Raw genomic sequence first — 12,930 nt, 5'->3', positions numbered from 1 at the left:
AATGACTAATGGCAGTGAAAGGGAAAACTTATTCTATTCAAAGAATAGTCCTTTAACTCAGGGTCTTTCTGAACCCAATGTAATGAATGATGGCAGTGAAAGAGAGGACCTATTCTGCTCAAATAATAGTATTTAACTCAGGGCCTTTTTAGACCCAATGGAATGAATAATGGCAGTGAAAGAGAGAACTTATTCTGCTCAAAGAATAGTCCTTTAACTCAGGGTCTTTTTTAGACCCAATGGAATGACTGATGGGAACAGATTTGTAATTTCCCAAACCTACAATGTGGGGAATTCTGACCGAAATGAAACAACTGAGTGTAATTATTGGGAGAACAGTTGAAATGAACTGTGAATGTTTTCTGCTCGAACATTACACAGAATGATGTGTGCAGTAGTTGTATTTTTTAATTCTAATCGGTGTTATGACAGGAAAAAGCAATTTCGCCCAAATAAGCCTGTCCCTGTTAGATAGATGACCCCACCTACCCGTCGTCTCAATGTATCCAAAGAAACACGTCTGATTGTCTCTTGACCCACTTACACTGCCACTTTATTGTCTTCCCAAGTTTCTCTGGCACTTTGTGTGAGAAAATTACCCTGAATTCCCTTCTCCGTTATTAATTATTTTGTTGATTTTGATCCTGTTTCCTGTTTCGGATGAGTATATTCAAGACTGTGATCGATAGATTTTTGGACACGAAGGAAATCAATGGAGAATAGGATCGGGCGGGCAAGTGGATTTGAGGTGGATCAGCCATGATCTCATTGACTGGCGGTGCAGGCTCGAAGGGCCGTATGGCCCACCCCTGCTCCTACTTCATATGTTCTTATGTCCTTACTAATGTTGGGAATTCCATTAAAACATTTCAATACTGAAATCTCTTAACCAAACAAAATACATCAAACCCTCGCACCATCGCCTCAGCCTAAACTCGTAATAAATTAAATCATCTTTCTGACTCCCCTCTGTACATACAGAATGGCAGTAATCTTTACCTGTGATCAGGTGACTATAGAAATGCAGGTAATACCCCAGACAACCTGCCCGAGTCCTAAAACAATAATAATTTAACTCCTGTCTATTCAGTCCGCCCCTCTCCCATTGCGCACAACACCCGAGATAACCTGCCCAAGACCTGATACAATAGGAGTGGAACTTCTGTTCGTTCACAGTCTGTCCCTCTCCCAGTGCCCACAATATCCCAGATAACCTGCCCGAGGTCTGATACAATAACAGTGGAATTTCTCTCCATTCAGAGTCTGTCCCTCTCCCAATGCAAACAATAACCTATTTCCAATTTCCGCAAAAGGTGAGCACCACTGACGGTTTCATAGGTTAATCCTCCAGAACCTCTAGTTTCGTATCACCAGAACCATGTGTGGATTTGAAATGAGATGTCCATGGTACAGGGCGGGGCTGATAAAATTAATCAGCCGAGGGAAAATATCACCTTCATAGAAATCTCCATGTTCAGTAAATATTAGAATCAAGTGAGAATTTGAAACTTTTCTCAGCCCTTGTTCACTTTCAAGCGAGGTTTCCAGTAACTGAGTTTAATTTCCTGCTCGCACCTCTATTGAAGATGTGAATTCAACCTCGGAACATTTTACTGACTAGGAAAGTGATATTGAGAATTTGTTTTTATATCAATACAACGAATATTGAGAACCACTTTCTGCCTGATCTTATTGAAGATGTTCAAGAGAAACACAAGGAAACACTCCGGGTCCAAACGGAAACACTGAGAGTGAACACAATCCTAATAAAGGAGAAGGTTAAGATTTTCCAGCTGGTCAATCCATACACTGAGCTAACGGTCATTTCTACTGTTCGAGATCGGACACTTGCAGAACATGAACTGCTGGCAAGAGGCCGAGAGCATGAAGAGTGGAGAGAGAAACATCTCCGGAGAGAACTGGAAAAAATCCAAACTGATCAATTGTTCCAGAGCAGTTTTTTCCCGGAGAAAATGCAAATCTGGGAGTTCAGCAGCGGTGAGCGGAGTCGCGGGGATTGGAAAAACAACAATGGTACAAAAGATTGTTTATGACTGAGGCCACTGGGAAAATATACCCACACTTTCAATTTGTTTTCAGTTTTAAATTCCGGGCTTTGAACGCTATTAACTGTAGAATAAACCTGAGGAATCTGATACTGAATCTGTATTCTTACTTTGGGAATATGTTGGGAGATCTCTGGAAGAACCCAGAGGGATTACTGTTTATATTCGATGGTTTAGATGAATTCAAGGACAGCATCGATTTTGCAAATAATCGGAGAAATACAGAACCTCAGTACATGTGCACAGATCCTGAAGACTGGTGTGAAGTGTCTGACATTGTGTACAGTTTAATACAGCACAAGCTGCTCCCAGGATGTTCAGTGCTAGTGACCAGCCGCCCCACTGCATTACATTTATTGGAAAACGCTGAGATCAGTGTCTGGGCTGAAATCCTGGGATTTGTTTGGTGAAGAACGGAAGGAATATTTCAACAAGTTTTTTGAAGATCAGGTGGTGGCAGCAGCTGTTTTCAAACACTGGAGGAGAACGAGATCCTGTACACCATGTGTTACAACCCTTCCTACTGCTGGATCCTCGGTCTGTCACTGGGTCCCTTCTTCACACAAAGAGACAGGAAACAGCAGCGAGTTCCCAAGACCATCACCCAACTATATTCCTACTATATTTACAACATTCTGAAAAACCATGGCCGAGAGATTGAATCCCCCCGTGATGTGTTACTGAAGATCGGTGAGATGGACTTCACTGGAGTCTCCGAGAAGAAGATTGGTGTTTCGAAATGGAGATTTGATCCAGTACAATCTGCAACCTTCCCAGTTCCTGTCTGGGTTCATGATGTAACTTTTGGAGAGAGATGATTCTGCCCAGAGTGTGGTTTACACATTCCCGCACCTCACCATCCAAGAGTTTGTAGCCGCTCTCGCACAATTCCTGACTCCAGATCCTGGGGACATCCGGAAACTCCTCCGTGAAGCCCACAGCAAGGAAGATGGGCGATTGGAGATATTTCTCCGTTTTGTTGCTGGTCTCTCATCCTCACAGTCAGCTCGGCCCCTGGAGGAGTTTCTGGGTCCATTTCTTCATCAAACAATCTGCGGAATGATTGATTGGCTGAAGGAGAAAGTTGAAGGAGAGATTGGAAATACAGCTTGTGAATCTGATGAAAGGGACCTCCTGAACACATTCCACTACCTGTTTGAGTTTCAGAATAAAACACTGTCTCGGGTCACAGTGGGATCTGTGGAAACAATTACATTTAATGGATTGCGACTGACCCCTATTTACTGTGCGCTGCTGTCTCATGGCATTGGACTCTGTGGTATAACAAAACACCTCGATCTGGAGAACTGCTCCATTCAGTGTGAAGGACTCCAGCGGCTGGGACCCGTACTACACAAATGCCAGGTGTTGAGGTAACTGTATATTTGTCTCTAACTGTTGGGCCAATTGTCCAACAGTCACAGATTGTATTGTTGCTCCGTAATGAAGGGAAACAAACAGTTCCGATAAACCAGAGAGAAGCAGATGCAACACAAATATGACAAATGATAAGAGGATCGGTTAGTAATTCCCTAAGGACTGGAGAATCTAAAATGGATCGTTGTGAAAAGTCGGGATTTTACAGTCTTTATCGGATCAGTAAATACATGTCACTGAAAGAGTCTGATAATTTAATTACAATAAATGATATTTATTGCTGTTTTTATCACTACCTGAGATACATCCATTGAAGAGGCTAATTCTCACTGTTACTCACACGTGGACCGATACTAACTGCAGCAGTCTTTGTGTCTGAGCATCCCACCCTCTTACCGAGGTTTGGGGGCAAGTGACAGTCACCGGACTGTGATCGTGTGTAGGAGAGGGAAGCAGAAACACCAAACATTCAGTAACAAAGAGCAAAACACAGCTTTCGGGCAGTCAACCGCCAGTGGGCGGGCTGAGCTTTCCCCGCAGGACGTCGGTCCGTTATCTTAACTCATCAATGACACAGCCCTTCAGACTCTCCAATACATCCACCATCTCTTCACCCAGCTGGCAGCACTCGTGCCTCTGAATCAGAAGGTCGTGGATTCAGGCCCCTCGCTGATTAATCCAGGCCGACACTTCAGTGGGATTGGGGAACTAAAATCTGCCAGTAAAATGGTTCCAATCTAACGGGTTGTGGGGTATTAGCCCAGGAATACAGATAAACACTGGTCAGAGGTGGGGCCTCCCACTCAGCAGGAGGCTCCTGGGTAAACCAGGTGCAGTCAACCCGTGAATTTCCCACAGTCTGCCCCCCGTGTGTGAGGTCCCGCTCGGGGAGGTAACCACAGAAAATTCCCCATAAACTGTCGGGCCCGTTATCCTGAAATAAGTAAAGAGCCAGTTCAATGGGAATAAAGAGAGAGACTCCCCTCCCCCGCCCCTATAAACTAGGAGTGCAGAGACATTTAAAACTTGTAACAAGCCAAAATAAACTCTCCTTATCACATGAAATCCTGGGGGACGGATTTTGCAACAGCAGTTAGCGCCGTTTCACAATATAATTCACCCCGAGATATTGTACAGTTTCATACAATACTGCATGAAGTACAGGTAATCACCGCTTTATCATTTATTTCGGGGAAAATCGCCGCATTCCCATAAAATCTGGGAATTAACAAGCATCAGAAATGAGACAAGTTTCCCCGAACATGAAGGGAGCGGTCATTGAACTCCAGGAGGGTAATTCTGATCATCAGGGAATGAGGCCGGACTAAGGGACACTTAATGGCTTCACACAGACAGCGCTTTATTTGATAAATACATTTACTGACAGTTCCTGAATCTATGGGGCGTTGGACAGAGAGAGATTCATTGTCAGCGACACGGAAATCTGGTTATTAATTTCCTGAATAGTTTTCAGTGTTTCCTGTAATATCAGAGAGAAATTGTGTCAAATCGGGGATTGGATTCAGTATGTTTCTCACTCTCTGTCTGTTTGTGTTTAGACTGGGTAATAATAAACTGGGAGATTCAGGAGTGAAACTACTGTCTGCGACTCTGAGGAACCCGGACTGTAAAATACAGGAACTGGGGTAAGTATCAGACTGTGTGAGATTGTGTTTATCATAATTGGATGTCTGACACCGCACATTATTATTAATATCAGTGATGGTGTTGTTAATAAACACTGTACATTATTATTAGCATCAGTAATAGTGTTATTAATAAACACTGTACATTATTATTAGTATCAAAATAGTGTTATTAATAAACACTGTACATTATCATCAGTATCAGTGATAGTGTTATTAATAAACACTGTGCATTGTTATTAGTATCAGTGATAGTGTTAATAAACACTGTACATTGCTATTGGTATCAGTAATAGTGTTATTAATAAACACTCTACATTGTTATTAGTATCAGTAATAGTGTTATTAATAAACAATGTACATTATTTTTAGTATCGGTAATAGCGTTATTCATAAAAACTGTCCATTATTAGTATCAGTAATAGTGTTATTAATAAACACTGCACATCATTATTAGTATCAGTAATAGTGCTATTAATAAACACTGTACATCATTATTAGTATCAGTAATAGTGTTATTAATAAACACTACATTATTATTACTATCAGTTATAGTGTTATTAATAAACACTGTACATTATTATTAGTATTGGTAATAGTGTTATTAATAAACACTGTACATTATTATTAGAATCGGTAATAGTGTTATTAAGAAACACTACATTATTATTACTATCAGTAATAGTGTTATTAATAAACACTGTACATTATTATTAGTATCGGTAATAGTGTTATTAATAAACACTGTACATTATTATTCGTATCAGTAATAGTGTTATTAATAAATACTGTACATTATTATTAGTATCAGTAATAGTGTTGTTAATAAACACTGTACATTATTATTAGTATCGATAATAGTGTTATTAATAAACACTGTACATTATTATTAGTGTCAGTAAGTGTTATTAATAAACACTGTACATTATTATTAGTATCAGTAATTGTGCTATTAATGAATACTGTACATTATTATTAGTATCAGTAATAGTGTTATTAATAAACATTACATTATTATTACTATCAGTAATAGTGCTATCAATAATATACTGTGCATTATTATTAGTACCAGTAATAGTGTTATTAATAAACACTGTACATTATTATTAGTATCAGTAATAGTGTTCTTAATAAACACTGTACATTATTATTAGTGTCAGCAATTGCGCTATTAATAAACACTGGGGATTTACTCTGATTCCTGTTATTTCTCTCTCTCTGATCCCCAGTTTGGATGATGTCGGTCTCACAGAATCTTGTACCGAGGATCTCGTCTCCGCTCTCAGTACAAACCGTAAACTGACGGGTCTGAACCTTGGATCAAACCACTTCGCAGACCGATCTGTCCCCGCTCACCGCTCCCTCATACTGACCCGTAGGAGTCTGGAGTGGATCTGGTGAGTGTTTGTATTAATGTTTAATGTAATCAATAAAATATCAATGGGATTCAGTCCCTTTTATGGGTAATATTTGTCTGTAATTATTATTGAAATATTAACCCCAGTCTCCCTGTTATTTACACTGTTGTTCAATCTGTTTATTTCCTGTTTAATCTTTAATCTGTTTCAGGCTTTGGAGGAATCAGTTCAGTTCAAACGGAAAGAGACACCTGGAGTCACTGCAGGAATCCAGACCCGGACTGAGTGTGGGAGTGTGATCATTTCAATTTATCACCATTACTGGTCTCATTTATTGAACATTTTTGGCCGATTCTCTGTCCCTCCCCTTTAACCGGCCGCGCTCCAGGTTTAAATCCGAACGGCCCTTGAACGGTTTCCCGCTCGAGCTGAGCGAGCGTCGTCTCCCATTGTGACGTCAGAGGCCCAGCGACAGGGTCACGAGACTCAGTCACCCGGTCCCCCAGCGCTGATTCTGCCGGATATCCGGGGCTGGATGGTCCCCAATGGGGCACTGGGTCAATGTACAGAGAGGAAGGGCCCAGGGTGGGGCTCAGTCTGGGCTGCAGTGGGACACTGGGTCAATGTACAGACAGGAAGGGCCCAGGGTGGGGCTCAGTCTGGGCTGCAGTGGGACACTGGGTCAATGTACAGAGAGGAAGGGCCCAGGGTGGGGCTCAGTCTGGGCTGTAGGGGGACACTGGGTCAATGCAGAGACAGGAAGTCCCAGGGTGGGGCGCAGTCTGGGCTGCAGTGGGACACTGGGTCAATGTACAGACAGGAAGGGCCCAGGGTGGGGCTCAGTCTGGGCTGCAGTGGGGCACTGGGTCAATGTACAGACAGGAAGGGCCCAGGGTGGGGCTCAGTCTGGGCTGTCGGGGGACACTGGGTCAATGTACAGACAGGAAGGGCCCAGTGTGGGGCTCAGTCTGGGCTGCAGTGGGACATTGAGTCAAAGTACAGATAGGAAGGGCTTAGAGTTGGCTCAGTCTGGACTGCAGTAGGACAGTGATAATTGGGCTCCTCTCCCAGTGAGGAGTCAGAATCTGGACCGTGTCCCTGTGTACCGTGCCTTCAGCTGCCGAGGCCCGAAGCTCTGGAATTCACTCCCTAAACCTTTCCACCTCTCTCCATCTCTCCCCTCCTTTAAGATGCTCCTTAAAACCTACCTCTTTGACCAAGATTTTTGGTCACCTGTCCTAATATTTCCTTATGCTGCTCAGTGTCAAATTTTGCCTTAATACTCCTGCAAAGTACCTTGGGACGTTTTACTGCTATAAAGGCGCTATATAAATGTAATTTGTTGTCCATGTGCTGTGTTATTAAAACTCCACCATTTATTTCAGCTCAGGCCTGGACTCCTCATTATTTAAAATAAAAATATTGGTGTTCGTATTTTAAAATATTGAATAAATGTTCCTGGAAAAGACGTCACACCTCCTCCAACTGGCATCATAGATGTGACCGGTCGGTCCATTGAACCGGGTTGGTCTTACACGGGGATATGCATTTTCACAAATTAGTGAGACGGACTGTGAGCAAAAGGCTCAGCTGGGACTCCACAAAATGTCCTCCCGACATGCAAGGCAAAATGTCCGCCATGCACCTGCCGCAATATCACAGAATGATACGTTACAGTATTTATCCAATTCTCGTTTGAAATTTACTGTTGAATCGGCTTCCACCTCCCTTTCAGGCAGTAAATTCCAGATCATAACAACTTGCTGCATAAAAATAATCCTCTTGTCACCTCTGTCTCTTTTGACAATTATTTTGAATATGTGTCCTTTGGTTACCGACCCCCTGCCACTGGAAACAGTTTCTCCTCATTTACTCCATCAAAACCCCTCAAATGGCCGCTTTGTCCCCTCAAAGTTGTCGCTTCTCCCCGAAACACAAGCATCATTTTGAAATTATAACAAACCCTCGAAGCCCCGACAGGGGTTCACGTTTCCGACGTTAATCTCCTCTCGGCCCCTGTTTGTCTCACAGTGGGTTAACGTGTTTGTATAACATTGCAGGCCGGGCTACTTTAACCCCAGGCTTTAACCTGGTTAAATCACAATCGGTTACAATCGAACAGGAACATGTTACACCAAGGCCCCAAAACCATGGCCCAGAGAGGAAATTACACCCCAGGGCAATAAAAAGACCAAACTCACGTGGGCCCTGTTTGGGTGCAGCCTGTGGAGGAGGCCTCGGTCGGTCCCCTCTGGGGGAGCCTCAGACGCTTCCCTTTGTGGGAGGCCTTGGTCGCTCCCATTTGGGAGTGGAGTCCTCGGCCGGTCTCCTCTCGGGGAGGCAATGGGCACCCCAGAGGGATCCCAGAGTGGCAGTCTTAATATTTAGACTACCACCACAACACTAACTTCTATTTATAATGTATATCTATGTCTATTTACATACGGCCAGCACGGCAGTATCTTGGACAAATTGGCGGAAAGCACAGTGGCCATCTTGGACAAATTGGCGGCAAGTACAGCGGCCATCTTGCACAAAATTGCGGAACGTACGGCGGCCAACTTAGACAAAATGGCGGCAAGTATCGCACAGACTGTCCCCAGTGATATCACAGTGACAGAAAAGTGCACCCAGTCACCCCAGTGTGATCCCAGACTGCTCCCAGGGATCCCACAGTGCACTCAATCAGCCCAGATGGATCCCACAGTGCACCCAATTACCCCAGAGGGATCGCAGAGTTGCAGTCTTTATATTTGGACCACCACCACAAAAACTACTACAACAACAACTTGCATTTATGATATATAATATAGATATACTGCATAAATCTATTTGCACTCGGCCAAAATGACGGCATTTTGGACTAAATGGCTCTAAGTACGCAGGACATCTTGGAAAAATGCGGCAAGTACGGCGGCCATCTTGTACAAAACGGAGGCAAATATTGCGCACAGAGTGCGCAGTGATCGCACAGTGACCCCAGAATGCCCCAGTTACCCAACAGTGACCCCAGAGTGCACCCAATCACACCAGAGTGATTCCAGAGTGCATCCAGTGATCCAAGAGTGCACCCAGTCAACCCAAAGTGATCCCAGAGTGCAACCGGGATGACAGCGTGCACCCAGTCACTCCAGAGTACAGCCAGTCATCCAGAGTGAAACCAGCCTGCACCCAGGGAACCCAGAGTGCACTCATCACCCCAGAGTTATCCCAGAGTGAAACGAGGAATCCCAGACTGGCCGTCTTTATATTTAGACCAACAGCACAACTGCAACAACAAAAACAACAACTCGTATTCATAAAAATATATGCTATATATATGTATTCACACACGGCCAGCATGGCGGCATCTTGGACAAAATGGCGGCAAGTACGGCGGCCAACTTGGACAAAATGGCAGCAAATACGGCGTCCATCTTGGACTAAGTGACCGCAAGTACGGCGGCCATCTTGGTCAGCATAGCCGCAAGTACGGCGGCCATCTTGGACAAAATGGAGGCAAATACGGCAGCCATCATGGACGAAATATCGGCAAGTACCGCGCAGAGTGTCCCCAGTGATGCTACAGTGACCCCAGAATGTCCGAGTGACAGTGCAATGACCCCGAAGTGCAACCAGTCACCCCAGAGAGATTTCAGAGTATTTACACACGGCCAGCATGGCGGCAAGTACGGCAGCCATCTTGGACAAGAAGGCGTCAAATACAGCGACCGTCTTGGACAAAATGGCAGCATGTGCGGCGGCCGTCTTGGACAAAAAGGCGGCAAGCACGGCGGCATCTTCGACAAAATGGCAGCAAGTACGGCGGTCACCTTGGACAAAATGGCGGCAAGTGCGGCGGCCATCTTGGACAAAAATGCTGCAAAGACGGCCGCCAATTTGGACAAAATGGAGGCGAGTACAGCAGCCATCTTGGTCGAAATGGAGGCAAGTTTGGCACAGAGTGTCCCCAGTGACCCTAGAGTTAACCCAGAGTCACACCCAGTGATCCCAGAGCGCACCCTGGGATCCCAGAGTACACTCATTCACTTCAGAGTAATCCCAGTGTGCACCCAGGGATCTCAGAGTACACCCAGTCAGTCCAGAGTAATCCCATTGTGCACTCAGGGATCTTAGAGTGCACCCAGCCTTACCAGCATGATTACAGAGTGCACCCAGTGATCCCAGAATGCACCCAGTCAACCAGAATTGATAGCAGAGTGTGTCCTGGGATCCCAGAGTGAAAGCAGTCAACCCTGAAAGATCCCAGAGTGCACCCAGGGATCACAGAGTGCACCCACTCACCCCGAGTGATCCCAGAGAATTACACACGGCCAGCATGGCGGCAAGTACGGCAGCCATCTTAGACAAGATGGCATCAAGTACATCTACCGCCTTGGACAAAATAGCGGAAACTACGACGGCCATCATGGACAAAATGACCGCAACTACGGCGAACATCTTGGCAAAATGGTGATATGTATGGAAGCCAGCTTGGACAAAATGGCAACAAGTCCGGCGTCCTTGTTGGATAAAATGGCCGTAAGTATAGCGGTTATCTTGGTAAAAATGGTGGGAGGTAATGCTGCCATCGTGGAAAAAATGGCGGCAAGCACGGCAGCCATCTGGGACAAAATGGCGGCAAGTGCAGCGGCCTTCTTGGACAAAATGGCCCAAATACGGCAGAAATCTTCGAAAAATGGCGGCGAGTACGGCAGCCATCTTGGTCGAAATGGCGGCAAATACCCCGCAGAGTGCCCACAGTGATACCACAGTGACCCCAGAATGTCCCAGTAACCCCCGAGTTAAACTAGAGTCCCACCCAGTGATTCCAGACTGATAGCAGAATGTCCCAGGGACCCCAGAGTGATCAGAGAGAGCACTCAGGGATTACAGAATGCAACCAGTCACTGCTCAGTGATCCCAGATTGCATCCAGGGAACCCAGAGAGCACCCAGTCACAACAGAGTGATCCCAGAGAGCACCCAGTCACCCCAGATTGATCCCAGAGAGAGCCCAGTCACCCTCGAGTGATCCCAGATTGAACACAGAATGGCGGCAAGTACGGCGGCTCTCTGGGACAATATGGCGGCAATTACGACGGCCATCGTAGAAAAAGTTGCCACAAATATGACGGCCATTTTGGACAAAATGGCGGTAATACGACGGCCATCTTGGACAAAATGGCGGCAAGTACAGCAGTCATCCTGGACAAAATGGAGGCAAATACGAAGCCACCTCCAACAAAATGGCGGAAAGTATCGCACAGACTGCCCCAGTGATCCCACAGTGATCCCACAATGTCCAAGTGACCCAGGAGTTAGCGCAGAGTCGCACCAAGTGATTCCAGGGGATACCCAGGGATGCCAGAGTACACACAGTCAACCCAGAGTGATCCCAGAGTGCACTCAGGGATCACAGAGTGAACCCAGTCACCCCAGAGTGATCGCAGAGTATTCACACGGCCAGCATGGAGGCATGTACAGTAGCCATCTTAGACAAGATGGCGTCAAGTACAGCGACGATCATGGACAAAATGGTGGCATATATGGCGGCAATCATGGACAAAATGGCGGAATGTAATGCTGCAACACTGGACAAAAATAGCGGCAAGTACAACGTCATTCTTGGATAAAATGGCCGTAAGTATGGCAGCCATGTTGTACAAAATGTCGGCAAATAGCACTGCCATCTTGGCCAAAATGGCCACATGTACGGCGGCCATCTTGAAAAGATGGTGGCAAGTGCAGCCGCCTGCTTGGACAAAATAGCCGCAGGTACGGCAGAAATCATGGAAAAAATGGCGGCGTGTACGGCAGCTAACTTGGACGAAATGATGGCAAGTACCGCCCAGAGGGTGCCCAGTGATCTCACACTGACCCCAGAATGTCCCAGTGAGCCCAGAGTTAAACAAAAGTCGCACCCAGTGATCACAGAAGGCACTCAGTCAACCCAGAATGATCCCAGAGTGCATTCAGGGATATCAGAATGCACCCAGTCACTCCACAGTGATAACAGAGTGGCACCAAGTACGGCGGACCTCTGGGATAAAATAGCGTCAAGTACAGCAGCCATCTTGGACAAAACGGCCGCATGTTCGGCGGCCATCTTGGTAACGGCCTTCTTGGAAAAATTGCTGCAGTTATGGCAGCCATCTTGGACAAAATGGCCGCAAAGACGGCGGCCATCTTGATCAAAATGGCGGCAGGAACGACGGCCATTTTGGAAATAATCACCGCAAGTATGGCAGCCATCGTGGAAAAACTGAAGGCAAATATGTCGGCTATGTTTGACAAAATGGCGGCAAGTACGACCGCCAGCTTGGCCAAAATGTCGGCAAGTACGGCAGACATCTTGGACAAAATGGCGGCAAGTACGCAGAAAAGTGGGACAAAATAACCGCAAGTTCAGTGGCCATCTTAGAAAAATCGCCACAAATATGGCAGCCATTTTGGACAAAATGGCCATAAATATGGCAACCATTTTGGACAAAATGGCGCCAAG

General features: G+C 45.5%; 2 protein-coding genes across 6 annotated transcripts in view; both read left to right on the top strand.

Annotated features, from left to right (window-relative positions):
• The window catches only part of LOC137317431 (uncharacterized), a 30,858-nt gene extending 28,291 nt beyond the window's left edge, over window positions 1-2,567 (top strand). For all 5 annotated transcript variants that reach the window (XM_067980780.1, XM_067980776.1, XM_067980778.1 and 2 more), the window contains one exon: window positions 1,699-2,567. In XM_067980780.1, the coding sequence (XP_067836881.1) occupies window positions 1,699-2,054 (356 nt within the window). In that variant the 3' untranslated portion in view covers window positions 2,055-2,567. The remainder of the gene's footprint in view (window positions 1-1,698) is intronic.
• A 139-nt stretch (window positions 2,568-2,706) lies between these two features.
• LOC137317433 (NACHT, LRR and PYD domains-containing protein 4C-like) lies at window positions 2,707-7,831 on the top strand. Its single transcript, XM_067980781.1, has 4 exons — window positions 2,707-3,439; window positions 5,003-5,089; window positions 6,319-6,486; window positions 6,659-7,831. The coding sequence occupies exons 1-4, from the start codon at window positions 3,126-3,128 to the stop codon at window positions 6,744-6,746; spliced, it is 657 nt and encodes a 218-aa protein (XP_067836882.1). The 5' UTR covers window positions 2,707-3,125; the 3' UTR covers window positions 6,747-7,831.
• The last annotated feature ends 5,099 nt before the right edge of the window (window positions 7,832-12,930 follow it).

Source organism: Heptranchias perlo, unplaced genomic scaffold (genome assembly GCF_035084215.1).
Source record: "Heptranchias perlo isolate sHepPer1 unplaced genomic scaffold, sHepPer1.hap1 HAP1_SCAFFOLD_62, whole genome shotgun sequence".
Lineage (NCBI taxonomy): Eukaryota > Metazoa > Chordata > Chondrichthyes > Hexanchiformes > Hexanchidae > Heptranchias > Heptranchias perlo.
Note: the sequence above shows the minus strand (reverse complement) of the source record. Positions and strands in the feature narration are given on the sequence as shown.

Coding starts and splice junctions, on each gene's coding strand:
- LOC137317433 (XM_067980781.1), top strand. CDS start 3,126: ATGATTGATTGGCTGAAGGAGAAAGTTGAAGGAGAGATTGGAAATACA. Junction 5,090..6,318: donor TGTAAAATACAGGAACTGGG/GTAAGTATCAGA, acceptor TCTGATCCCCAG/TTTGGATGATGTCGGTCTCA. Junction 6,487..6,658: donor AGGAGTCTGGAGTGGATCTG/GTGAGTGTTTGT, acceptor AATCTGTTTCAG/GCTTTGGAGGAATCAGTTCA.